The sequence below is a fragment of the Manacus candei genome, unplaced genomic scaffold (assembly GCF_025592945.1).
Source record: "Manacus candei isolate 608988 ecotype Guabito, Panama unplaced genomic scaffold, ASM2559294v1 h1tg000071l, whole genome shotgun sequence".
In the NCBI taxonomy this organism is placed as follows: domain Eukaryota; kingdom Metazoa; phylum Chordata; class Aves; order Passeriformes; family Pipridae; genus Manacus; species Manacus candei.
Window position 1 is genome coordinate 10,539,579 of NW_026138119.1, and position 27,479 is coordinate 10,567,057.

General features: G+C 55.3%; 1 protein-coding gene across 1 annotated transcript; it reads left to right on the top strand.

The window, feature by feature from the left end:
* Window positions 1-3,107: 3,107 nt before the first annotated feature.
* LOC127480230 (uncharacterized) lies at window positions 3,108-26,415 on the top strand. The gene is made up of 3 exons (XM_051808128.1): window positions 3,108-3,607; window positions 11,203-14,554; window positions 25,251-26,415. The coding sequence occupies exons 2-3, from the start codon at window positions 11,755-11,757 to the stop codon at window positions 25,640-25,642; spliced, it is 3,192 nt and encodes a 1,063-aa protein (XP_051664088.1). The 5' UTR covers window positions 3,108-3,607; window positions 11,203-11,754; the 3' UTR covers window positions 25,643-26,415.
* The last annotated feature ends 1,064 nt before the right edge of the window (window positions 26,416-27,479 follow it).

Below are 27,479 nucleotides of genomic sequence, written 5' to 3' on the forward strand. Positions count from 1 at the left end.
TACATTTTTAGGCGGGATGAAAAGTTTCCTGTCTCCTCTTCTCCTCCCCCTGGCGTGCACGGGTGAGAGAGCCCATCCAGAGATGAGGGAACGCTTTGCCTATCCCAGGTTTGGAAGCCATTTCTGGCGCTTCCTAAGGAAAACCCCTCTGCTTTGCTCAGGAAGGCACCTCGGGCCCAAGGAAGGCTGAGAGAGGAAGACGTGGCAACCAGCCCTAGTTACTGCCTGATGCTGGGAAAGGATGTCAGGGGCCACACTTCCACTGCAGGCTCTGATGTCCTACAAGCTGAGGGTCACTCTCTGACTTGCTTCTAAAATTCCCAGATAGCCCCGGCAGGGCTGGATGCACCTGCAAACTTCCAAGCTCCCTGTTTGCCTGGGATGGGCAGCATTTTGCTCTGGCTGCAGAATTCTACTGGGGTGTCCTAAGGGAAGCTCTTTTCCCAAGTGGGTTCAGGAGTTGTCTTTGTCCCGTCTGCTGGTGCTGGTGCAGGGGAGGCTGTTGTGGGGGCCCCGCGTGGCAGGAGGCCCAGGGGATTGAAGCCCCGCTGTCAGCGCCAGGCCGGGCCCTGGAGATGGTGCTGGCCCTGCTCAGCTTGCTGTGCCCTGTGGAAGGGCTGAGGGGTGCTGGGTGCCAGGCCGTGTGTCCCCGAGGAAGACGTTGACCAGGCCCGTGTGGCAGGCAGAGCCCTGAGGGCCAGCAGTGCTGCCTGGCTTGCCCGGGGCCATGGAGCCCCTGAGCACAGCTGTGCTGAGGAGCCCCGCTGGCAGTGCCAGGCCGGGCCCCGCAATGGCGGCTGGGCCTGGGCCTGCCCAGCGTCCCCAGGGAGCAACACGGGGGGGCTTTGCCGTGGGCATGGCAAGAACTGAGGGCTGTGGTAGGAGGAATGTAATAAGGAATTATGGGATTTGTAGTTTTCTGGGTTCTCACTCATGCCCAATGGAATACTTGATTATCATTGTTTAGAAATCATGTGACATGTTTGAGCTCTGTATTTAAACCAAAGCCTTTGTAATAAACCTTAATCGTGGTCCTACACTCTCAGAGTGCAGAGCAGGGTTTGTGCCTTACTCACCACCTGAAATGGCGCCCGAACAGGGACTTCAACAGGCATTGGATACCAGGAGCATCATATGTTCTAAATTTCTTAAACTGCGATGATACAGACCACAACAGATATGAGTGCCAACATAAAACTCAAATACTTTCATCTTCCAAACTACCAGTTATGATTAAAGGTCTAATATCTAGGCAATGGTTAGGACCAGTAGATTTCATAACTTGGGGGAGGGTATATGCCTGTGTATCCAAGGGTACCAAATTACAATGGATCCCTTCTCAATGTGTCAGGCCTTATATTAGCCCTCCGCCAAAGCAGAAACCATCAGCAGAAAAAATGAGTGAAGAAAGTGGATATGTAGAAACATGACCAACAATAGTAAAAGGAACGCATCACACATTGAGAAACATGCTATAAAAACACAGAAAAGGGAGGGAAAGAGATATGAGTCTATTCCCTATATGTGTAAATCTAAGTTAACACTTCAAAACAGGAACAATCACAAAGAAGCAATAAATGATACAACAGAACCAAAAGAAACACACAAACATCAACCAATATAAAACCAAAACTCCATGAGTTAAATCGAAACACAGTAAAAGGTTTAAGAATGCATGTGTGAGGAGAGAATGAAATGGTGACCACCGGCATGTGAATGCGAAAGTTGAGTGGAGATGTACGTACGTGTGGGTGAACGCAAATACACTTTATGACAAAGACATCTTAAACACTCATTCAACAACACTACCTCAACCAACACTACTTCAAAGACAACATCTACAACCCAACATATTTCCCTTTCAAATAAAGATGATGCCTTTACCCAATCACACAAATCACCCTCAGATAAAAGGTTTTACACATGTACAAACCCTGGGTGATTTAAAGTTGCTTAATATTGAACGAACCGATAAAGTTCAAAAAATGCCTTCTGATGATAGGCCCTGGTTTTTATAAACGGTTAAGATAAGATTGGTTATGACAAGAATGTTTAAAGAAGGTATTGTATTACAACTTGTTAACCATATAGAGAAAGGGAAAATGTGGCAGGAAGCATGTAATAAGGAATTATGGGACTTGTAGTTTTCCAGGTTCTCACGCATGTCCAACGGAATACTTGATTGTCATTGTCTGAGAGATCACGTGACATGTCTGAGCTCTGTATTTAAACCAAAGCCCTTTGTAATAAACCTTAATCTTGGTCCTACACTCACAGAGTGCAGAGCAGAGTTCGTGCTTTATTCACCACCTCAGAGGGGCATTTTCCATGCGAGCTGGCCTGGCTCTGCTGCATCTCATCCACGAGACTCCAGGCCATGAATCCAAGTGCAGCTCTGCATTTCCAGCAAGTTTATTCCGGACCTCTTTGGAGGAGGAAATTGAGACGGTGAAGTTGCTCAATGTTTGGAGAAACTTTGAGGAGAATTGATAGGAAAGTGGAATCAATTGCCAGAGTGAGGGGAAAGTCTGTAGGGAAGAATTCTCAGCTGTGGTGCTTGGAAGACTGGCTGCTCCTTAGTTTCCTTCCCAGCTTTTTCTCCAGAAGTTGGTCCTGCAATGCAGAGGGCAATTGGAGGAAGAGCGCAGGACAAGTGTAGGGGCCTTGCAGATATGGAGCGAGGGAGAAGGAGATGGAGTTGATGTGGGCAGTGAGTTTTTGGATAGAGAGATGAAAAGAAAAGCAGGTGTCATCACTCCCATAACTCCTGTGGACATTGCTTAAAGAAAAAATGAATTAAAAATGATGTTTTCTCCCATTTTCCGACCCCAAGGTTCCATCATCAGATGTCTGGAATTCGCTCTTTATCATCCCAATATTCTGCTTTCCTTAGTCAGGTTGCATGTACTTTTCCCCTCCCTGAAGCCCATTTTCCCCATTGCCACACCCCTTCAATGTCCAAGGAAGCTGTAACTTCCTCCTTCCTCTTCCCAGACCGCCAACGGGGAATGCAAGCAAACCATCTCCTTCCTGGCAACTGAGAGATCGGCATTAAATCCTATGTTGTAGAGAGGGTATCTCTGAAGTCAGAACCGAAGCACGCTCAGGATGGAGAGACTCTCTGAAGCATTACAAGACTTTATTGAAAGGATGTGACCTTGTCCCCTCCCCCGCTCTGGTTTTTCCCCCAAAGAGCCCGAAATTTGGCCAAACTGCCTTGGGTTTGGCAAAAACCACAACATCACGTCCCAAATTACACCAGAGACAGTTTCTCCAAGAATGACTATAAAACTGGGGAGGAAAAAGGATGTCTCTCCTTCTGTTTTGGGCTCCACTGGGATTTTGCTCGGTGTTGAGATTCTTTCCCTAAAGAAACCGAGCCAGAAAATGTCAGGTCCAGAAGCTGTACTTGACCAGGACCATTTGAAACGATTTGAAAGCCTAATTTGAGAAAAGAAGCCTAATTTGAGAAGAGAACTTTCCAGGGAGCCTTAAGAATGGATCATCCTAAAGAGAAAAAGCAAATATGGAGTTGGAAGGCAAGAGGTTCTCAGGCTGTGGATAGACCCAGCAATTTGAGTGAGCAGACACAGGTGCCCGTGAGCCTGTGAGACGAGCCAGGGGTCCCACTGTGTGTCATTGAGAGAGACATTAGCAGGGCCCGGTGGCGAGGCAGAGGCCTGAGGGACAGCACCGCTGCCTGGCTTCCAGCTGGACACGGAGCCAGGGAGCACAAGTGTCTGGTGTGTCCATCCGGACAACCCCTCATAGCCCCGGGCTGTGCAGCTGGGAGCTGAGGGTGTGGTGTGGGGCTGTGTGGAAAGGCTGCCAGGAGTCGGGACACAGCAGGGCTTCAAGTCTAGAAGTGGAGGGTCTGTCCCCTGGGGGCACAGCCCCTTGCAGCCAATTCCCGAGGTTTCTACTGTGCCAGGGGTGGTGGGTGTGGTCCTTTGTGACAGAGGCACTTTGCAAGGGCCCTTTGTGACACGGGGGCAGGTCTGCCCAGAGACCATTGTGAGGTCACAGGGCCCCGCCCTGAGCGTTGGGGATTGAGGGAGCGCTGGGCCCTGGGGGGGTGCCCAGTCCAGGAGAGCCGCTCTCTCAGGAGGAAGCAGTTCCCTGGATCCCTCTGCAGAAGAGGACGACTGAGATTGCCATGGAGGAGAAGAGGAGGAGCAAGTCTCAGCCCCAGCAGGGGCTGCCCAAGCTAAACAGGAGGCGCCCGGAGAGGGATGGGGGAGCTGGGAGGGGCCGGGAGTGGGACAGGCCCTTTGGCAGCTCCCTGGCTGCCGAGGCCAGCCTTGGTGCTGTGCCAAGGCAGCCACCTCCACACCACCAGTCCTTTTTCCCACAGGTGATGCGCAGGCAGACCCAGGTAGCGCCGTGGGGCAGCCAGAGCCAGGCCTTGCCCCTGCGAGGGGAAAGGCTGCCACGGCTGCCCTGCCCTGAGAGCTGCCAGGACACCAGGAGCACTGACACACGGACGGGAAGACAGGGGGAGATGGCAGCAAAGCTCTTGCCAAGCAGAGCAGCTGCTGCCAGGCAGGTGGGAGGCCCGGGCAGGAGGCTGGGGCAAGGGATGCAGTCAGGTAAGCTCCCTCTTGGGCCTCCCCTGCTGCCAAGGAGCCCAGGGCAAGGGCTGTCAGTGCCCCGCTCTGGGCTGGGCCAGGAGGAGACAGTGCGTCTGCCATCAATCCCGCTGGCGGCCCCACGGCACAGCCAGGCTGCCAGTGTCCCCTGCCAGCTGCCTCCTCTGCCCCCAGCAGCCTGGGCTGCTGCTGCCGGGCGCAGGACAGCCAGCATGGCCACGGCCAGCAGCAGCCACCTCCCCCCTGTGCCTATTGCTCGGGGCAGCCGCGCTGAGCAGGGCACAGCCCCCAGGCTGCAAAGCTTGAGGGCTGCCCCGCGCCGCCCCCAAGGCCAGGACGCAGCTGGCAAGCCCAGGAGCCGCGTGCCCGGGCCAGACATGTCCCCGAAGGGCTGCCCTGGCAGCCAGACCCCCAGGCAGAGGGCAGCAGCACAAGGGGAGCGGGCACTCAGCAGGCCCGGCTCCCCTGGCCTGGGCAGGGAGGCAGGGAGCGGGCGGGAGAGACCGATGTCCCTGCAGGGCCCAGCACTGCAGGGGGTGCCCATGAAGCGCAGCCTCCCCAGCACAGCTCTGCCACTGCGAGACGAGAGCGGCAAGGATGTGAGCGTTGTGCCCAAGAGTGAAGGCCCAGCCCAGCTGAAGGTAAGGAGCCAGGGAGGCCACTGCACAGCCCAGGACGCAGGTGAGAAGGCCGGGAGCTGCCTCCCTGAGCCAACCATCTCCCGCAAGAGCTACCCTGGCAGCCCGAGGCCCAGGCAGCAGCCGGCAGCACAGCGGGGCCGCGCCCTCAGCCTGCCCGTGTCAGCTTCCCTGGGCAACCAGGCAGGGCCACAGCAGCAGAGGCAAGCGGCAGAGCAGGAGCCGGCAGTGCAGGGGGTACGCAAGAAGCACAGCGTGAGCAGCACAGCTCTGCCCGGCCAAGAGAGACCCAGGAAGCGTGGCAGTGTCCTTGCCCAGAGCGAGCGCTCCCAGAAGCTGAAGACATGGAGGCTGGTGTGCCACTGCATGGCCCAGGACGCGGCTGTGAAGCCCAGGGGCCTGGTCACCGTGCGAGTCGTCTCCCCCGAGATCTCGCCGGGGAGCCGCCGGCGCAGCCAGCAGCCCGACCCACAATGTTGCCGGGCACGCAGCCTGCCCGTGGCAGCTTCCCTGGGCAGGGAGGCAGGGCCAGAGCCCAGGAGAAGAGCGTCGGAGCCAGGCCCAGCACTGCCCAGGCTCCACAGGAGACGCACCCTCAGCAGCCCGGCTGTGCCGCTGCAACAGCAACCCGGCAAGGATGGGAGCCTTGTGCCCCACACTGAGCCTGGGCAGCAGCGGCAGGAGAGGCCGCGCGCCAGCGCCGAGGGCAGAGCACTTCCACTGTGCAAAGCCACTCTGCAGCTTCTGGGGGAAATCTCCAGCCATCAGAAGGTGCTGGAGTGGCTGCAAGCAACTTTCCCCGACACCGGTGGGGCCTCTGCCGAGCAACAGGAAGAGCAGCAAGGTGATGGACAGCAAGAGGTCTGCCAAGGGGAAGGTGTCACTGAGCCAAGGCTGTGTCAAGAGGGAAAGAAGGCAGAGCAAGAGCTGTCCGAAAGGGAAGACGACAACGACCAAGAGCTGTCCAAAGGGGAGGAAGAGATGGAACAAGAGCTGTCCCGATTGGAAGCCAGCAATAGCAGAGCCGTGGTGCAAGGAGAAGATGAGAAGGAGGAAGACGTGTGCCAAGGGGAAGAGGAGAAGAAAGAAGAGCTGTGCCAAGGGGAAGTCAGCGGTGATGAAGAGCTGTGGCAAGGAGAAGAGGAGAAGGAGGAGGAGCTGCGTGAAGAGGACGAAGGCGAGAAGGAAGAGCAGTCTGAAGGGGAGGAGGACATCAGCTGCAACATCAGGGACAAGCCCTTCGGCCCGGTGAACGAGGGGCTCCCTGGCACTTCTCCCCAGCAGCTGCCCAGTTGCCCCAGCACTGTGGGCACAGAGGCAGCAGCAGAGGCAGCTGGTGACCTGCCCAGCACGTCTCCTGCCCGCGCTGGTGCCACGGCCTCTGAGGCAGCAGGTGCTGAGCTGGCCAGAGCTGCTGGGAAAGAGGAACAGCGTGCAGCTCTTGCTGCCCAGGCCCAAGAGGCGTCAACGGCAGCAGCTTCTCCTGCCTGTGGCGAGCAGCTGAGAGCTGCAGGCCAAGAGAGCCAGGCAGCTGCCCCAGCCAGCCCCTGCTGCTCATCCAACCCCTTGGCAATCTTGCTGGAAGCCCATGGCCTGAGTGAGCAGGGGGCAGGGACAGTGGGTGTGTCAGTCCTTGCAGGGCCAGAGAGCCAGGAGGGGACCTTGAGCATGGAAGAGGAGGAGCGGAAAGACAACATGGAGCAAGAGCTGTGGCTGTCCCAAGGGCAAGGTGACAGAGACGTGTCACAAGTGGAGGACAAGACGGAGCAAGAAGTGCCCCAAGTGGAGGACAGGACAGAGCTGGAAGGGTCCCCGGTGGAAGATGGCAGAGCCCCAAGGTTGAGTAGTCCTGCAGAGAGGCTCCCTGTGCCTGCCCCTGAGCAGACTCCGGCATTTGGCCAGCACAGCCAGGTGCCAGGGCAGGCCTTGGCCAGGTCGATGGAAGGCCGTGGCCTCAGCGAGCAGGGGGCTGTCCCCCAGCCAGGGCTCTCCTGCTTCAGGCGGGCGCTGCGGGCTCTGCGCAGGCTGTTCCGCTGGCCCCGCAGGGCGGCACAGCCACAGCACCAGCGCCCCACTGCCAGCACCAGGCCTCCACTTGCCACATCACAGCCCTCCTCTTAGACAGCTGAAGGCAAGGGGCTGATCTCCACCTCAGTGCTGAGAAGCTCGGGCTGTCTCTGAAGCTTGGCAGGGAGGAGGACAAGGACAAGACACTCCACTCTGTGCTCCTGCCCATCCGGAGAAGACACATCTTGGGGACAGCTGTGGACAGGCACCTCTTCTCCCTGCGCTGCTAATCCAATGGAGGAGAATAGGAACCTGTCAAACACATCTTCAACATCAACAGAAAAAATATATAGAATATAATATAATATAACATAACATATCGTAAAATATTATAATTGAGCTGTTATAATAGTTATTAAGAGAAAAGTATTTATATTTTAATTGCTATTATATTGTATTATTATATTACAGCTACATTTAGTTTCATAGTATTTAATTATTTTATTTTATATTTTAATATATAATTATATAACTACTTTTAGATATTTTAGAAGTATATAGTTATAACTGATAATTATAATAGTAGAATACATATACATACTTTAGATACCAGACATATACCTATTAAACATAAGGCATTTATACAATACATGCACAGTTACATAATACATAGATAATATTATAATAATAGACTAATAGATATCAATGACTGTTTTCTCTGCTAATCAGCACTGAGGATTTTATGAGAACCAGAATGATCCTAAGAGTTCTCCACTACCCTTTCAAAGTTGTTTAAGAACAAGAGGTGGTGTTGAAAAAAAATAAAAAGAAAAGAAAAACCCCAAATTTGAGTGATGTGCCTCATTTCATTGAGTTACAAATATTTAGAGGCCAGGACTTGAATGTTCAGTTTATTTCAATATTCCAGTCAATAACCAAGTGTGGAAGCTGTGAAGTGGGAAGGGATCCACAAGGATCAGCGAGTCCAACTCTCAACCCTGCACAGGCCCATCCCCAAAGGTCACACTCAGTGCCCCAGAGGATCATCCAAACTCTCCTGGAACTCTGGCAGCCTTGAGGCCGGTCAGTGCCCAACCCCCCTCTGGGGGAAGAACCTTTTCCTGAGATCCAACCTGAGCCTGCCCTGGCACAGCTCCAGCCATTCCCTGGGTGCTGTCCCTGGTCCCCCCAGAGCAGAGCTCAGTCCCTACCCCTCCTCTGCCCCTCCCCAGGGAGCTGGAACTGCCATGAGCTCTCCCCTCAGTCTCCTCTTCTCCAGCTGAACACCCCAAGTGCCCTCAGTGTCCTCCCCTGGCTTCAAATCAAGGCCCTTCCCCATCCTCGTTGCCTCCTTTGGACACTCTCTAATACTTTCAGCTCTTCCTTCCATTGTGTCCCCCCAGACTGCCCCAATATTGCAGGGGAGGCCCCCCCAGAGCAGAGCAGAGCGGGACAAGCCCCTCCCTGACCCGACTGGCCATGCTGGGCCTGGTGCCCCCCAGGACAGGCTTGACCCTCCTGGTTGCCAGGGCACTGCTGACTCAGGGCCAAGTGGCCACCACCAGGACCCCCAGGGCCCTTTCCCTGCTCTGCTTTCCAGCCTCTCCTTCCCCACTCTGTCCGTCCATCCCTGGGGCACAGTCCTGCACTTACCGAGGTTGAACTTCCTACGGTTGCTGATTTCCCAGGCCTGTCATTTGTCAGGGTCTCTCTGCAGGGCCTCCCTGCTTTCCAGGGACTCAACAGCTCCTCTCAGTTTTGGATTGTCTGCAAAGTCCCTTCGTATCTGTCCCAGTGCTGCATCTGAGTCATTGCTGCAGATGCTGAGGAGCACAGGGCCTGAGATGGAGCCCTGCAGAACCCCAGCGTGTCAGGCTACATTTTTAGGCGGGATGAAAAGTTTCCTGTCTCCTCTTCTCCTCCCCCTGGCGTGCACGGGTGAGAGAGCCCATCCAGAGATGAGGGAACGCTTTGCCTATCCCAGGTTTGGAAGGCATTTCTGGCGCTTCCTAAGAAAAGCCCCTCTGCTTTGCTCAGGAAGGCACCTCGGGCCCAAGGAAGGCTGAGAGAGGAAGATGTGGCAACCAGCCCTAGTTACTGCCTGATGCTGGGAAAGGATGTCAGGGGCCACACTTCCACTGCAGGCTCTGATGTCCTACAAGCTAAGGGTCACTCTCTGACTTGCTTCTAAAATTCCCAGATAGCCCCGGCAGGGCTGGATGCACCTGCAAACTTCCAAGCTCCCTGTTTGCCTGGGATGGGCAGCATTTTGCTCTGGCTGCAGAATTCTACTGGGGTGTCCTAAGGGAAGCTCTTTTCCCAAGTGGGTTCAGGAGTCGTCTTTGTCCCGTCTGCTGGTGCTGGTGCAGGGGAGGCTGTTGTGGGGGCCCCGCGTGGCAGGAGGCCCAGGGGATTGAAGCCCCGCTGTCAGCGCCAGGCCGGGCCCTGGAGATGGTGCTGGCCCTGCTCAGCTTGCTGTGCCCTGTGGAAGGGCTGAGGGGCGCTGGGTGCCAGGCCGTGTGTCCCCGAGGAAGGCGTTGGCCAGGCCCGTGTAGCAGGCAGAGCCCTGAGGGCCAGCAGTGCTGCCTGGCTTGCCCGGGGCCATGGAGCCCCTGAGCACAGCTGTGCTGAGGAGCCCCGCTGGCAGTGCCAGGCCGGGCCCCGCAATGGCAAGAACTGAGGGGCATTTTCCAACCGGGCTGGCCTGGGTCTGCTCCATCTCGGCCACAAGACACCAGGCCATGAATCCAACTGCAGCTCTGCATTTCCAGCAAGTTTATTCCAGACCTCTTTGGAGGAGTAAATTAAAATGGTGAAGTTGCTCAATGTTTGGAGAAACTTTGAGGAGAATTGATAGGAAATTGGAATCAATTGCCAGAGTGAGGGGAAAGCCTGTAGGGAAGAATTCTCAGCTGTGGTGCTTGGAAGACTGGCTGCTCCTTAGTTTCCTTCCCAGCTTTTTCTCCAGAAGTTGGCCCTGCAATGCAGAGGGCAATTGGAGGAAGAGCGCAGGACAAGTGTAGGGGCCTTGCAGATATGGAGCGAGGGAGAAGGAGATGGAGTTGATGTGGGCAGTGAGTTTTTGGATAGAGAGATGAAAAGAAAAGCAGGCGTCATCACTCCCATAACTCCTGTGGACATTGCTTAAAGAAAAAATGAATTAAAAATGATGTTTTCTCCCATTTTCCGACCCCAAGGTTCCATCATCAGATGTCTGGAATTCGCTCTTTATCATCCCAATATTCTGCTTTCCTTAGTCAGATTGCATGTACTTTTCCCCTCCCTGAAGCCCATTTTCCCCATTGCCACACCCCTTCAATGTCCAAGGAAGCTGTAACTTCCTCCTTCCTCTTCCCAGACCGCCAACGGGGAATGCAAGCAAACCATCTCCTTCCTGGCAACTGAGAGATCGGCATTAAATCCTATGTTGTAGAGAGGGTATCTTTGAAGTCAGAACCGAAGCACGCTCAGGATGGAGAGACTCTCTGAAGCATTACAAGACTTTATTGAAAGGATGTGACCTTGTCCCCTCCCCCGCTCTGGTTTTTCCCCCAAAGAGCCCGAAATTTGGCCAAACTGCCTTGGGTTTGGCAAAAACCACAACATCACGTCCCAAATTACACCAGAGACAGTTTCTCCAAGAATGACTATAAAACTGGGGAGGAAAAAGGATGTCTCTCCTTCTGTTTTGGGCTCCACTGGGATTTTGCTCGGTGTTGAGATTCTTTCCCTAAAGAAACCGAGCCAGAAAATGTCAGGTCCAGAAGCTGTACTTGACCAGGACCATTTGAAACGATTTGAAAGCCTAATTTGAGAAAAGAAGCCTAATTTGAGAAGAGAACTTTCCAGGGAGCCTTAAGAATGGATCATCCTAAAGAGAAAAAGCAAATATGGAGTTGGAAGGCAAGAGGTTCTCAGGCTGTGGATAGACCCAGCAATTTGAGTGAGCAGACACAGGTGCCCGTGAGCCTGTGAGACGAGCCAGGGGTCCCACTGTGTGTCATTGAGAGAGACATTAGCAGGGCCCGGTGGCGAGGCAGAGGCCTGAGGGACAGCACCGCTGCCTGGCTTCCAGCTGGACACGGAGCCAGGGAGCACAAGTGTCTGGTGTGTCCATCTGGACAAGCCCTCCTAGCCCCGGGCTGTGCAGCTGGGAGCTGAGGGTGTGGTGTGGGGCTGTGTGGAAAGGCTGCCAGGAGTCTGGGCACAGCAGGGCTGCAAGTCTAGAAGTGGAGGGTCTGTCCCCTGGGGGCACAGCCCCTTGCAGCCAATTCCCGAGGTTTCTACTGTGCCAGGGGTGGTGGGTGTGGTCCTTTGTGACAGAGGCACTTTGCAAGGGCCCTTTGTGACACGGGGGCAGGTGTGCCCAGAGACCATTGTGAGGTCACAGGGCCCCGCCCTGAGCGTTGGGGATTGAGGGAGCGCTGGGCCCTGGGGGGGTGCCCAGTCCAGGAGAGCCGCTCTCTCAGGAGGAAGCAGTTCCCTGGATCCCTCTGCAGAAGAGGACGACTGAGATTGCCATGGAGGAGAAGAGGAGGAGCAAGTCTCAGCCCCAGCAGGGGCTGCCCAAGCTAAACAGGAGGCGCCCGGAGAGGGATGGGGGAGCTGGGAGGGGCCGGGAGTGGGACAGGCCCTTTGGCAGCTCCCTGGCTGCCGAGGCCAGCCTTGGTGCTGTGCCAAGGCAGCCACCTCCACACCACCAGTCCTTTTTCCCACAGGTGATGCGCAGGCAGACCCAGGTAGCGCCGTGGGGCAGCCAGAGCCAGGCCTTGCCCCTGCGAGGGGAAAGGCTGCCACGGCTGCCCTGCCCCGAGAGCTGCCAGGACACCAGGAGCACTGGCACACGGACGGGAAGACAGGGGGAGATGGCAGCAAAGCTCTTGCCAAGCAGAGCAGCTGCTGCCAGGCAGGTGGGAGGCCCGGGCAGGAGGCTGGGGCAAGGGATGCAGTCAGGTAAGCTCCCTCTCGGGCCTCCCCTGCTGCCAAGGAGCCCAGGGCAAGGGCTGTCAGTGCCCCGCTCTGGGCTGGGCCAGGAGGAGACAGTGCGTCTGCCATCAATCCCGCTGGCGGCCCCACGGCACAGCCAGGCTGCCAGTGTCCCCTGCCAGCTGCCTCCTCTGCCCCCAGCAGCCTGGGCTGCTGCTGCCGGGCGCAGGACAGCCAGCATGGCCACGGCCAGCAGCAGCCACCTCCCCCCTGTGCCTATTGCTCGGGGCAGCCGCGCTGAGCAGGGCACAGCCCCCAGGCTGCAAAGCTTGAGGGCTGCCCCGCGCCGCCCCCAAGGCCAGGACGCAGCTGGCAAGCCCAGGAGCCGCGTGCCCGGGCCAGACATGTCCCCGAAGGGCTGCCCTGGCAGCCAGACCCCCAGGCAGCAGGCAGCAGCACAAGGGGAGCGGGCACTCAGCAGACCCGGCTCCCCTGGCCTGGGCAGGGAGGCAGGGAGCGGGCGGGAGAGACCGATGTCCCAGCAGGGCCCAGCACTGCAGGGGGTGCCCATGAAGCGCAACCTCCCCAGCACAGCTCTGCCACTGCGAGACGAGAGTGGCAAGGATGTGAGCGTTGTGCCCAAGAGTGAAGGCCCAGCCCAGCTGAAGGTAAGGAGCCAGGGAGGCCACTGCACAGCCCAGGACGCAGGTGAGAAGGCCGGGAGCCGCCTCCCTGAGCCAACCATCTCCCGCAAGAGCTACCCTGGTAGGCAGAGGCCCAGGCAGCAGCCGGCAGCACAGCGGGGCCGCGCCCTCAGCCTGCCCGTGTCAGCTTCCCTGGGCAGCCAGGCAGGGCCACAGCAGCAGAGGCAAGCGGCAGAGCAGGAGCCGGCAGTGCAGGGGGTGCGCAAGAAGCACAGCGTGAGCAGCACAGCTCTGCCCGGCCAAGAGAGACCCAGGAAGCGTGGCAGTGTCCTTGCCCAGAGCGAGCGCTCCCAGAAGCTGAAGACATGGAGGCTGGTGTGCCACTGCATGGCCCAGGACGCGGCTGTGAAGCCCAGGGGCCTTGTCACGGTGCGAGTCGTCTCCCCAGAGATCTCGCCGGGGAGCCGCCGGCCCAGCCAGCAGCCCGACCCACAATGTTGCCGGGCACGCAGCCTGCCCGTGGCAGCTTCCCTGGGCAGGGAGGCAGGGCCAGAGCCCAGGAGAAGAGCGTCGGAGCCAGGCCCAGCACTGCCCAGGCTCCACAGGAGACGCACCCTCAGCAGCCCGGCTGTGCCGCTGCAACAGCAACCCGGCAAGGATGGGAGCCTTGTGCCCCACACGGAGCCTGGGCAGCAGCGGCAGGAGAGGCCGCGCGCCAGCGCCGAGGGCAGAGCGCTTCCACTGTGCAAAGCCACTCTGCAGCTTCTGGGGGAAATCTCCAGCCATCAGAAGGTGCTGGAGTGGCTGCAAGCAACTTTCCCCGACACCGGTGGGGCCTCGGCCGAGCAACAGGAAGAGCAGCAAGGTGATGGACAGCAAGAGGTCTGCCAAGGGGAAGGTGTCACTGAGCCAAGGCTGTGCCAAGAGGAAAAGAAGGCAGAGCAAGAGCTGTCCGATAGGGAAGACGGCAAGGACCAAGAGCTTTCCAAAGGAGAGGATGAGATGGAACAAGAGCTGTCCCAAGTGGAAGCCAGCAATAGCAGAGCCGTGGTGCAAGGAGAAGATGAGAAGGAGGAAGACGTGTGCCAAGGGGAAGAGGAGAAGAAAGAAGAGCTGTGCCAAGGGGAAGTCAGCGGTGATGAAGAGCTGTGGCAAGGAGAAGAGGAGAAGAAGGAGGAGCTGTGTGAAGAGGACGATGGCAAGAAGGAAGAACAGTCTGAAGGGGAGGAGGACATCAGCTGCAACATCAGGGACAAGCCCTTCGGCCCGGTGAACGAGGGGCTCCCTGGCACTTCTCCCCAGCAGCTGCCCAACTGCCCCAGCACTGTGGGCACAGAGGCAGCAGCAGAGGCAGCTGGTGACCTGCCCAGTACGTCTCCTACCCACGCTGGTGCCACGGCCTCTGAGGCAGCAGGTGCTGAGCTGGCCAGAGCTGCTGGGAAAGAGGAGCAGCGTACAGCTCTTGCTGCCCAGACCCAAGAGGCGTCAACGGCAGCAGCTTCTCCTGCCTGTGGCGAGCAGCTGAGAGCTGCAGGCCAAGAGAGCCAGGCAGCTGCCCCAGCCAGCCCCTGCTGCTCATCCAACCCCTTGGCCAGCTTGCTGGAAGCCCATGGCCTGAGTGAGCAGGGGGCAGGGACAGTGGGTGTGTCAGTCCTTGCAGGGCCAGAGAGTCAGGAGGGGACCTTGAGCATGGAAGAGGAGGAGCGGAAAGACAACATGGAGCAAGAGCTGTGGCTGTCCCAAGGGCAAGGTGACAGAGACGTGCCCCAAGTGGAGAACAAGACGGAGCAAGAAGTGCCCCAAGTGGAGGACAGGACAGAGCTGGAAGGGTCCCCGGTGGAAGATGGCAGAGCCCCAAGGTTGAGTAGTCCTGCAGAGAGGCTCCCTGTGCCTGCCCCTGAGCAGACTCCGGCATTTGACCAGCACAGCCAGGTGCCAGGGCAGGCCTTGGCCAGGTCGATGGAAGGCCGTGGCCTCAGCGAGCAGGGGGCTGTCCCCCAGCCAGGGCTCTCCCGCTTCAGGCGGGCGCTGCGGGCTCTGCGCAGGCTGTTCCGCTGGCCCCGCAGGGCGGCACAGCCACAGCACCAGCGCCCCACTGCCAGCGCCAGGCCTCCACTTGCCACCTCACAGCCCTCCTCTTAGACAGCTGAAGGCAAGGGGCTGATCTCCACCTCAGTGCTGAGAAGCTCGGGCTGTCTCTGAAGCTTGGCAGGGAGGAGGACAAGGACAAGACACTCCACTCTGTGCTCCTGCCCATCCGGAGAAGACACATCTTGGGGACAGCTGTTGACAGGCACCTCTTCTCCCTGTGCTTCTCATCCAATAGAGGAGAATAGGAACCTGTCAAACACATCTTCAACATCAACAGAAACAATATATATTATATAGTATAATGTAATATGATATAATATAATATAATGTAATATAATATACTATAATATATTACAAGGACTCCTTAGGCAACACCTCAGCCTTGGCCACATTGATCTTCATAGCAGGTCTACCCTGGCCTCCAGTCATAGAATCATAGAATCATAGAATCAGCTGGGTTGGAAGGGACCTCCGAGATCATCAAGTCCAACCCTTGATCCACTACTGCTGCAGTTTCCAGAGCACGGCACTAAGTGCCACATCCAGTCCCATCTTCAAAACATCCGGGGACGGAGAATCCACCCCTTCCCTGGGCAGCCCATTGTAATGTCTGACCACCCCCTCTGTAAAGAAATTCTTTCTAATATCTAACCGAAACCTCCCCTGGCACAACTGAAGACCATGCCCTCTTGTCTTGCTGAGAGTTGCATGGGAAAAGAGACCAACCCCCACCTGGCTACACCCTCCTGTCAGGAAGTTGTAGATAGAGAGTGATAAGGTCTCCCCTGAGCCTGCTCTTCTCCAGGCTGAACAGCCCCAGCTCCCTCAGCCTCTCCTCATAGGACTTGTGCTTGAGTCCCTTCAGCAGCCTAGTTGCCCTCCTGTGGACCTGCTCCAGGACCTCAACATCCTTCCTGAATCGAGAGGTCTGGAGACACACAATCCATAACGCTGCTGCTTCCCTTGAGAACGCACGCAGGATCACCATGGAAGAGACAATGCAGAAAGAATCGTATCCTGCTGATACCATCCCAGGAGTCTTTGTGCTGTGCCTTTTGCAACCCATCTTGTCTATCTCGCATTGGCCTCTTTAAACACCAGAGCACTTGTACAAATGTGGGGAGAGCCCTTCCCAAATCTTTGTTCACGAAGTCTAGCCATGGATATAATATAATATAACATAATATAATATAATATAATTGATCTCTTTTAATAGTTATTAATAGAAAAGGATTTATATCTTAATTGTTTTATTTTTTATTATTATATTATCACTACATTTCACTATATACTCTATAGTTATTAGGTTATTATATTTTAATATAGTACATATAACTTTTTTTAGATATTTTTGGAATATATAATTCTAATGGATAACTCTAATTATAGAATACATATACATACTCTAGATACCAGACATATACCTATTAGACATAAGGCATTTATACAATACATGCAGAATTACATAATACATAGACAATATTATAATAATAGACTCGAGGATAGATCAAGGACTCTTTTCTCTGCTCATCAGCACTGAGGATTTTATGAGTACCAGAATGATCTTAAGAGTTCTCCACTACGCTTTGAAAGTTGTTTAACAACAAGAGACGGTGTTGAAAAATAATAAAAAGAAAAGAAAAACCGCACATTTGAGTGATGTGCCTCATTTCATTGAGTTACAAATATTTAGAGGCCAGGACTTGAGTGTCAGTTAATTTCAATATTCCAGTCAATAACCAAGTGTGGAAGCGGTGAAGTGGGAAGGGATCCACAAGGATCATCGAGTCCAACTCTTGGCCCTGCACAGGCCCATCCCCAAGGGTCACCCCCTGTGCCCCAGAGGATCATCCAAACTCTCCAGGGCCCTTTCCCGGCCCTGCTTTCCAGCCTCTCCTTCCCCACTCCGTCCGTCCATCCCTGAGGCACAACCCGGCACTTCCCCAGGTTGAATTTATGTCATGGTTTGAGATAGCCCCAAAATCCAATCCCCAGCTCTATTCCCCCTCCCACATCTCAACCTAATGTGAGATGGGTTTTTCCAGACAAAACACACCAAACTCAAAGTGGGGGAAAGGGAATATATTACAATGACTGTACAAATAAATATCATATCATATTATACACGTGATCACAACTATCTCTACCATGACATATGTATTTACAATGATCAGATCTCTTCTCCCCTCCAAATAAAAGTCCAGGAGGGAAAGAAGGACAGATCCCTTCCAGTCCTTAAGCAGTAGCATCTTCTGAGGCAGCAGTCTGTCTGTCTTCTCCACATGCAGCAGCTGATAGTTGGCTTTCTGCCAGCACTCACGAGGGAGGTATCCAACCTCTCTCGGCCCCATCGCCTCCAACCGAGGGGTCTTCCGTGGGCTTCGTAACCCCAGACAAGGTCGTTTCACCACGTCATATCACGAAGACACAGGGGGGTCTTCGTGACGGTCTGGTATCTCCAGGAGACTCAGCTCCTTGCAGGGCCTCTGTGCCCTGCCTTCAGGCTGCCACCGTGGCAACAGTGCGAGGGGGGAGTCAAGGTCACCCCCTCTGCATTCCTCTCGGAGCTCTCTAGCTCCTTTCTGCAGTGCATGTCGCACTTCAAGGCTCTTTCAAGTAAGAGTCCATCATCTTCCTCCTTCCAGGAGGTCTCAAAGGAGTTTTGGGGGGCTGGTACAGTCTTACCCCCAGAACTCTGTGTCTCAGGCTGCTGGCTCTCTCTCTTCTTCCCGGCTCTCCTTCCAGGAGTCCTTTCTCTAGTGCTGCATGTTGTTTCTGCTGCTCCTTCAGTTCAGGTGTTATCTGCCCTGGCTCTCTGCCACTGTTTCTCTAGTCAGTGTCGGCTGCTACTCTGCGCCCATGGAGAAAAACATCTCCCGGCATAACTACAAACACTTAGCCCAGGCTAGCACTGTTCCAAGTCTTTGCAGTCCCCCCCCCAGCCAGGGGCTGGAGGGCCCCAGAGGGCCCAAGGGGCTCAGAGCCCCTTCCTCGTGGCTCTACAACATGGCCACCTCTCCAGCAACAACCAAAACTACAACTCATCTCTTCCGGTGAGCTTGTGGAATGTTGACATTTTTGCAGGAGCGCCCATTGGGCAGAACTTCAAAACTTCCAGGGGTTTCAACCCCTTGCGGTCTACCACTTTTCTTAGCCTCTGGGGGAAAACAAAGTCAAAACCACTACAACTTCCTACAGTTGCTGATTGCCCAGGCCTGTCATTTGTCAGGGTCTCTCTGCAGGGCCTCCCTGCTTTCCAGGGACTCAACAACTCCTCTCAGTTTTGGATTGTCTGCAAAGTCCCTTCGTATCTGTCCCAGTGCTGCATCTGAGTCATTGCTGCAGATGCTGAGGAGCACAGGGCCTGAGATGGAGCCCTGCAGAACCCCAGCGTGTAAGGCTACATTTTTAGGCGGGATGAAAAGTTTCCACTCTCCTCTTCTCCTCCCCCTGGCGTGCACGGGTGAGAGAGCCCATCCAGAGATGAGGGAACGCTTTGCCTATCCCAGGTTTGGAAGCCATTTCCGGCGCTTCCTAAGGAAAGCCCCTCTGCTTTGCTCAGGAAGGCACCTCGGGCCCAAGGAAGGCTGAGAGAGGAAGATGTGGCAACCAGCCCTAGTTACTGCCTGATGCTGGGAAAGGATGTCAGGGGCCACACTTCCACTGCAGGCTCTGATGTCCTACAAGCTAAGGGTCACTCTCTGACTTGCTTCTAAAATTCCCAGATAGCCCCGACAGGGTTGGATGCGCCTGCAAACTTCCAAGCTCCCTGTTTGCCTGGGATGGGCAGCATTTTGCTCTGGCTGCAGAATTCTACTGGGGTGTCCTAAGGGAAGCTCTTTTCCCAAGTGGGTTCAGGAGTCGTCTTTGTCCCGTCTGCTGGTGCTGGTGCAGGGGAGGCTGTTGTGGGGGCCCCGCGTGGCAGGAGGCCCAGGGGATTGAAGCCCCGCTGTCAGCGCCAGGCCGGGCCCTGGAGATGGTGCTGGCCCTGCTCAGCTTGCTGTGCCCTGTGGAAGGGCTGAGGGGAGCTGGGTGCCAGGTCGTGTGTCCCCGAGGAAGACATTGGCCAGGCCCGTGTGGCAGGCAGAGCCCTGAGGGCCAGCAGTGCTGCCTGGCTTGCCCGGGGCCATGGAGCCCCTGAGCACAGCTGTGCTGAGGAGCCCCGCTGGCAGTGCCAGGCCGGGCCCCGCAATGGCGGCTGGGCCTGGGCCTGCCCAGCGTCCCCAGGGAGCAACACGGGGGGGCTTTGCCATGGGCATGGATAGAACTGAGGGCTGTTGCAGGAGGAATGTAATAAGGAATTATGGGATTTGTAGTTTTCTGGGTTCTCACGCATGCCCAATGGAATACTTGATTGTCATTGTTTAGAGATCGTGTGACATGTTTGAGCTCTGTATTTAAACCAAAGCCCTTTGTAATAAACCTGAATCGTGGTCCTACAATCACAGATTGCTGAGCAGGGTTTGTGCCTTACTCACCACCTGAAATGGTGCCCGAACAGGGACTTCAACAGGCATTGGATACCAGGAGCATCATATGTTCTAAATTTCTTAAACTGCGATGATACAGACCACAACAGATATGAGTGCCAACATAAAACTCAAATACTTTCATCTTCCAAACTACCAGTTATGATTAAAGGTCTAATATCTAGGCAATGGTTAGGACCAGTAGATTTCATAACTTGGGGGAGGGTATATGCCTGTGTATCCAAGGGTACCAAATTACAATGGATCCCTTCTCGATGTGTCAGGCCTTATATTAGCCCTCCGCCAAAGCAGAAACCATCAGCAGAAAAAATGAGTGAAGAAAGTGGATCTGAAGAAACATGACCAACAATAGTAAAAGGAACACATCACACATTGAGAAACATGCTATAAAAACACAAAAAAGGGAGGGAAAGAGATATGAGTCTATTCCCTATATGTGTAAATCTAAGTTAACACTTCAAATCAGGAACAATCACAAAGAAGCAATAAATGATACAACAGAACCAAAAGAAACACACAAACATCAACCAATATAAACCCAAAACTCCATGATTTAAGTAGAAACACAATAAAAGGTTTAAGAATGCATTTGTGAGGAGAAAATGAAATGGTGGCCACCGACATGTGAATGAGAAAGTTGAGTGGAGATGTACGTACGTGTGGGTGAACGCAAATACACTTTATGACAAAGACATCTTAAACACTCATTCAACAACACTACCTCAACCAACACTACTTCAAAGACAACATCTACAACCCAACATATTTCCCTTTCAAATAAAGATGATGCCTTTACCCAATCACACAAATCACCCTCAGATAAAAGGTTTTACACATGTACAAACCCTGGGTGATTTAAAGTTGCTTGATATTAAACGAACCGATAAAGTTCAATAAATGCCTTCTGATGATAGGCCCTGGTTTTTATAAACGGTTAAGATAAGATTGGTTATGACAAGAATGTTTAAAGAAGGTACTGTATTACAACTTGTTAACCATATAGAGAAAGGGAAAATGTGGCAGGAAGTATGTAATAAGGAATTATGGGACTTGTAGTTTTCCAGGTTCTCACGCATGCCCAACGGAATACTTGATTGTCATTGTCTGAGAGATCACGTGACATGTCTGAGCTCTGTATTTAAACCAAAGTCCTTTGTAATAAACCTTAATCTTGGTCCAACACTCACAGAGTGCAGAGCAGAGTTCGTGCTTTATTCACCACCTCAGAGGGGCATTTTCCATGCGAGCTGGCCTGGCTCTGCTGCATCTCATCCACGAGACTCCAGGCCATGAATCCAAGTGCAGCTCTGCATTTCCAGCAAGTTTATTCCGGACCTCTTTGGAGGAGGAAATTGAGACGGTGAAGTTGCTCAATGTTTGGAGAAACTTTGAGGAGAATTGATAGGAAAGTGGAATCAATTGCCAGAGTGAGGGGAAAGTCTGTAGGGAAGAATTCTCAGCTGTGGTGCTTGGAAGACTGGCTGCTCCTTAGTTTCCTTCCCAGCTTTTTCTCCAGAAGTTGGTCCTGCAATGCAGAGGGCAATTGGAGGAAGAGCGCAGGACAAGTGTAGGGGCCTTGCAGATATGGAGCGAGGGAGAAGGAGATGGAGTTGATGTGGGCAGTGAGTTTTTGGATAGAGAGATGAAAAGAAAAGCAGGTGTCATCACTCCCATAACTCCTGTGGACATTGCTTAAAGAAAAAATGAATTAAAAATGATGTTTTCTCCCATTTTCCGACCCCAAGGTTCCATCATCAGATGTCTGGAATTCGCTCTTTATCATCCCAATATTCTGCTTTCCTTAGTCAGGTTGCATGTACTTTTCCCCTCCCTGAAGCCCATTTTCCCCATTGCCACACCCCTTCAATGTCCAAGGAAGCTGTAACTTCCTCCTTCCTCTTCCCAGACCGCCAACGGGGAATGCAAGCAAACCATCTCCTTCCTGGCAACTGAGAGATCGGCATTAAATCCTATGTTGTAGAGAGGGTATCTCTGAAGTCAGAACCGAAGCACGCTCAGGATGGAGAGACTCTCTGAAGCATTACAAGACTTTATTGAAAGGATGTGACCTTGTCCCCTCCCCCGCTCTGGTTTTTCCCCCAAAGAGCCCGAAATTTGGCCAAACTGCCTTGGGTTTGGCAAAAACCACAACATCACGTCCCAAATTACACCAGAGACAGTTTCTCCAAGAATGACTATAAAACTGGGGAGGAAAAAGGATGTCTCTCCTTCTGTTTTGGGCTCCACTGGGATTTTGCTCGGTGTTGAGATTCTTTCCCTAAAGAAACCGAGCCAGAAAATGTCAGGTCCAGAAGCTGTACTTGACCAGGACCATTTGAAACGATTTGAAAGCCTAATTTGAGAAAAGAAGCCTAATTTGAGAAGAGAACTTTCCAGGGAGCCTTAAGAATGGATCATCCTAAAGAGAAAAAGCAAATATGGAGTTGGAAGGCAAGAGGTTCTCAGGCTGTGGATAGACCCAGCAATTTGAGTGAGCAGACACAGGTGCCCGTGAGCCTGTGAGACGAGCCAGGGGTCCCACTGTGTGTCATTGAGAGAGACATTAGCAGGGCCCGGTGGCGAGGCAGAGGCCTGAGGGACAGCACCGCTGCCTGGCTTCCAGCTGGACACGGAGCCAGGGAGCACAAGTGTCTGGTGTGTCCATCCGGACAACCCCTCCTAGCCCCGGGCTGTGCAGCTGGGAGCTGAGGGTGTGGTGTGGGGCTGTGTGGAAAGGCTGCCAGGAGTCGGGACACAGCAGGGCTTCAAGTCTAGAAGTGGAGGGTCTGTCCCCTGGGGGCACAGCCCCTTGCAGCCAATTCCCGAGGTTTCTACTGTGCCAGGGGTGGTGGGTGTGGTCCTTTGTGACAGAGGCACTTTGCAAGGGCCCTTTGTGACACGGGGGCAGGTGTGCCCAGAGACCATTGTGAGGTCACAGGGCCCCGCCCTGAGCGTTGGGGATTGAGGGAGCGCTGGGCCCTGGGGGGGTGCCCAGTCCAGGAGAGCCGCTCTCTCAGGAGGAAGCAGTTCCCTGGATCCCTCTGCAGAAGAGGACGACTGAGATTGCCATGGAGGAGAAGAGGAGGAGCAAGTCTCAGCCCCAGCAGGGGCTGCCCAAGCTAAACAGGAGGCGCCCAGAGAGGGATGGGGGAGCTGGGAGGGGCCGGGAGTGGGACAGGCCCTTTGGCAGCTCCCTGGCTGCCGAGGCCAGCCTTGGTGCTGTGCCAAGGCAGCCACCTCCACACCACCAGTCCTTTTTCCCACAGGTGATGCGCAGGCAGACCCAGGTAGCGCCGTGGGGCAGCCAGAGCCAGGCCTTGCCCCTGCGAGGGGAAAGGCTGCCACGGCTGCCCTGCCCTGAGAGCTGCCAGGACACCAGGAGCACTGGCACACGGACGGGAAGACAGGGGGAGATGGCAGCAAAGCTCTTGCCAAGCAGAGCAGCTGCTGCCAGGCAGGTGGGAGGCCCGGGCAGGAGGCTGGGGCAAGGGATGCAGTCAGGTAAGCTCCCTCTCGGGCCTCCCCTGCTGCCAAGGAGCCCAGGGCAAGGGCTGTCAGTGCCCCGCTCTGGGCTGGGCCAGGAGGAGACAGTGCGTCTGCCATCAATCCCGCTGGCGGCCCCACGGCACAGCCAGGCTGCCAGTGTCCCCTGCCAGCTGCCTCCTCTGCCCCCAGCGGCCTGGGCTGCTGCTGCCGGGCGCAGGACAGCCAGCATGGCCACAGCCAGCAGCAGCCACCTCCCCCCTGTGCCTATTGCTCGGGGCAGCCGCGCTGAGCAGGGCACAGCCCCCAGGATGCAAAGCTTGAGGGCTGTCCCGCGCCGCCCCCGAGGCCAGGACGCAGCTGGCAAGCCCAGGAGCCGCGTGCCCAGGCCAGACATGTCCCCGAAGGGCTGCCCTGGCAGCCAGACCCCCAGGCAGCAGGCAGCAGCACAAGTGGAGCGGGCACTCAGCAGGCCCGGCTCCCCTGGCCTGGGCAGGGAGGCAGGGAGCGGGCGGGAGAGACCGATGTCCCAGCAGGGCCCAGCACTGCAGGGGGTGCCCATGAAGCGCAGCCTCCCCAGCACAGCTCAGCCACTGCGAGACGAGAGCGGCAAGGATGTGAGCGTTGTGCCCAAGAGGGAAGGCCAAGCCCAGCTGAAGGTAAGGAGCCAGGGAGGCCACTGCACAGCCCAGGACGCAGGTGAGAAGGCCGGGAGCCGCCTCCCTGAGCCGGCCATCTCCTGCAAGAGTTACCCTGGCAGCCAGAGGCCCAGGCAGCAGCCGTCAGCACAGCGGGTCCGCGCCCTCAGCCTGCCCGTGTCAGCTTCCCTGGGCAGCCAGGCAGGGCCACAGCAGCAGAGGCAAGCGGCAGAGCAGGAGCCGGCAGTGCAGGGGGTGCGCAAGAAGCACAGCCTGAGCAGCACAGCTCTGCCCGGCCAAGAGAGACCCAGGAAGCGTGGCAGTGTCCTTGCCCAGAGCGAGCGCTCCCAGAAGCTGAAGACATGGAGGCTGGTGTGCCACTGCATGGCCCAGGACGCGGCTGTGAAGCCCAGGGGCCTGGTCACGGTGCGAGTCGTCTCCCCCGAGATCTCGCCGGGGAGCCGCCGGCCCAGCCAGCAGCCCGACCCACAATGTTGCCGGGCAGGCAGCCTGCCCGTGGCAGCTTCCCTGGGCAGGGAGGCAGGGCCAGAGCCCAGGAGAAGAGCGTCAGAGCCAGGCCCAGCACTGCCCAGGCTCCACAGGAGACGCACCCTCAGCAGCCCGGCTGTGCCGCTGCAACAGCAACCCGGCAAGGATGGGAGCCTTGTGCCCCACACGGAGCCTGGGCAGCAGCGGCAGGAGAGGCCGCGCTCCAGCGCCGAGGGCAGAGCACTTCCACTGTGCAAAGCCACTCTGCAGCTTCTGGGGGAAATCTCCAGCCATCAGAAGGTGCTGGAGTGGCTGCAAGCAACTTTCCCCGACACCGGTGGGGCCTCGGCCGAGCAACAGGAAGAGCAGCAAGGTGATGGACAGCAAGAGCTCTGCCAAGGGGAAGGTGTCACTGAGCCAAGGCTGTGCCAAGAGGGAAAGAAGGCAGAGCAAGAGCTGTCCGATAGGGAAGACGGCAAGGACCAAGAGCTTTCCAAAGGAGAGGATGAGATGGAACAAGAGCTGTCCCAAGTGGAAGCCAGCAATAGCAGAGCCGTGGTGCAAGGAGAAGATGAGAAGGAGGAAGACGTGTGCCAAGGGGAAGAGGAGAAGAAGGAAGAGCCGTGCCAAGGGGAAGTCAGCGGTGATGAAGAGCTGTGCCAAGGAGAAGAGGAGAAGGAGGAACTGTGTGAAGAGGACGATGGTAAGAAGGAAGAGCAGTCTGAAGGGGAGGAGGACATCAGCTGCAACATCGGGGGCAAGCCCTTCGACCCGGTGAACGAGGGGCTCCCTGGCACTTCTCCCCAGCAGCTGCCCAGTTGCCCCAGCACTATGGGCACAGAGGCAGCAGCAGAGGCAGCTGGTGACCTGCCCAGCACATCTCCTGCCCCCACTGGTGCCACGGCCTCTGAGGCAGCAGGTGCTGAGCTGGCCAGAGCTGCTGGGAAAGAGGAGCAGCGTGCAGCTCTTGCTGCCCAGGCTCAAGAGGCGTCAACGGCAGCAGCTTCTCCTGCCTGTGGCGAGCAGCTGAGAGCTGCAGGCCAAGAGAGCCAGGCAGCTGCCCCAGCCAGCCCCTGCTGCTCATCCAGCCCCTTGGCAATCTTGCTGGAAGCCCATGGCCTGAGTGAGCAGGGGGCAGGGACAGTGGGTGTGTCAGTCCTTGCAGGGCCAGAGAGCCAGGAGGAGGCCTTGAGCATGGAAGAGGAGGAGCGGAAAGACAACATGGAGCAAGAACTGTGGCTGTCCCGAGGGCAAGGTGACAGAGACGTGTCACAAGTGGAGGACAAGACGGAGCAAGAAGTGCCCCAAGTGGAGGACAGGACAGAGCTGGAAGGGTCCCCAGTGGAAGACGGCAGAGCCCCAAGGTTGAGTAGTCCTGCAGAGAGGCTCCCTGTGCCTGCCCCTGAGCAGACCCCGGCATTTGACCAGCACAGCCAGGTGCCAGGGCAGGCCTTGGCCAGGTCGATGGAAGGCCGTGGCCTCAGCGAGCAGGGGGCTGTCCCCCAGCCAGGGCTCTCCCGCTTCAGGCGGGCGCTGCGGGCTCTGCGCAGGCTGTTCCGCTGGCCCCGCAGGGCGGCACAGCCACAGCACCAGCGCCCCACTGCCAGCACCAGGCCTCCACTTGCCACCTCACAGCCCTCCTCTTAGACAGCTGAAGGCAAGGGGCTGATCTCCACCTCAGTGCTGAGAAGCTCGGGCTGTCTCTGAAGCTTGGCAGGGAGGAGGACAAGGACAAGACACTCCACTCTGTGCTCCTGCCCATCCGGAGAAGACACATCCTGGGGACAGCTGTTGACAGGCACCTCTTCTCCCTGTGCTGCTAATCCAATGGAGGAGAATAGGAACCTGTCAAACACTTCTTCAACGTCAGCAGAAAAAAAATATAGAATATAATATAATATAACATAACATATCATAATATATTATAATTGAGCTCTTATAATAGTTATTAAGAGAAAAGTATTTATATTTTAATTGCTATTATATTGTATTATTATATTACAACTACATTTAGTTTCATAGTATTTAATTATTATATTATATATTTTAATATATAATTATATAACTATTTTTAGATATTTTAGAAGTATATAGTTATAACTTATAATTATAATTGTAGAATACATATACATACTCTAGATACCAGACATATACCTATTAAACATAAGGCATTTATACAATACATGCACAGTTACATAATACATAGACAATATTATAATAATAGACTAATAGATATCAAGGACTCTTTTCTCTGCTAATCAGCATTGAGGATTTTATGAGTACCAGAATAATCCTAAGAGTTCTCCACTACCCTTTCGAAGTTGTTTAAGAACAAGAGGTGGTGTTGAAAAATAATAAAAAGAAAAGAAAAAACCCACAATTGAGTGATGTGCTTCATTTCATTGAGTTACAAATATTTAGAGGCCAGGACTTGAATGTTCAGTTTATTTCAATATTCCAGTCAATAACGAGAGCAGAAGCTGTGAAGTGGGAAGGGACCCACAAGGATCAGCGAGTCCAACTCTCAACCCTGCACAGACCCATCCCCAAAGGTCACACTCAGTGTCCCAGAGGATCATCCAAACTTTCCTGGAGCTCTGGCAGCCTTGAGGCTGGTCAGTGCCCAACCCCCCTCTGGGGGAAGAACCTTTTCCTGAGATCCAACCTGACCCTGCCCTGACACAGCTCCAGCCATTCCCTGGGTGCTGTCCCTGGTCCCCCCAGAGCAGGGCTCAGTCCCTGCCCCTCCTCTGCCCCTCCCCAGAGATCTGGAACTGCCATGAGCTCTCCCCTCAGTCTCCTCTTCTCCAGCTGAACACCCCAAGTGCCCTCAGTGTCCTCCCCTGGCTTCAAATCAAGGCCCTTCCCCATCCTCGTTGCCTCCTTTGGACACTCTCTAATGGTTTCAGCTCTTCCTTGCATTGTGCCCCCCCAGACTGCCCCAATATTGCAGGGGAGGTTGCCCCAGGGCAGAGCAGAGCGGGACAAGCCCCTCCCTGGCCCGACCGGCCATGCTGGGCCTGGTGCCCCCAGGACAGGCTTGGCCCTCCTGGCTGCCAGGGCACTGCTGACTCAGGGCCAAGTGGCCACCACCAGGACCCCCAGGGCCCTTTCCCTGCTCTGCTTTCCAGCCTCTCCTTCCCCACTCTGTCCGTCCCTCAGGGCTTACCCCATCCCTGGGGCACAGTCCCGCACTTCCCCAGGCTGAACTTCCTACAGTTGCTGATTGCCCAGGTCTGTCATTTGTCAGGGTCTCCCTGCAGGGCCTCCCTGCTTTCCAGGGACTCAACAGCTCCTCTCAGTTTTGGATTGTCTGCAAAGTCCCTTCGTATCTGTCCCAGTGTTGCATCTGTGTCATTGCTGCAGAGGCTGAGGAGCACAGGGCCTGAGATGACCTGTAGGTCCTCCTCCGTGCTGAGGGTCATTTAAAAATTGTCTGAATGTGTCCCTCTGCTTTACCTCCACTCTTACCTCTGTCACTGGA

Bases quoted from the DNA above. Each gene is read 5' to 3' on its own strand.
- LOC127480230 (XM_051808128.1), top strand. From the start codon at position 11,755: ATGGAGGAGAAGAGGAGGAGCAAGTCTCAGCCCCAGCAGGGGCTGCCC. The intron at 14,555-25,250 runs GTGACAGAGACG...CCCGAGGGCAAG, and splicing joins GTGGCTGTCCCAAGGGCAAG to GTGACAGAGACGTGTCACAA.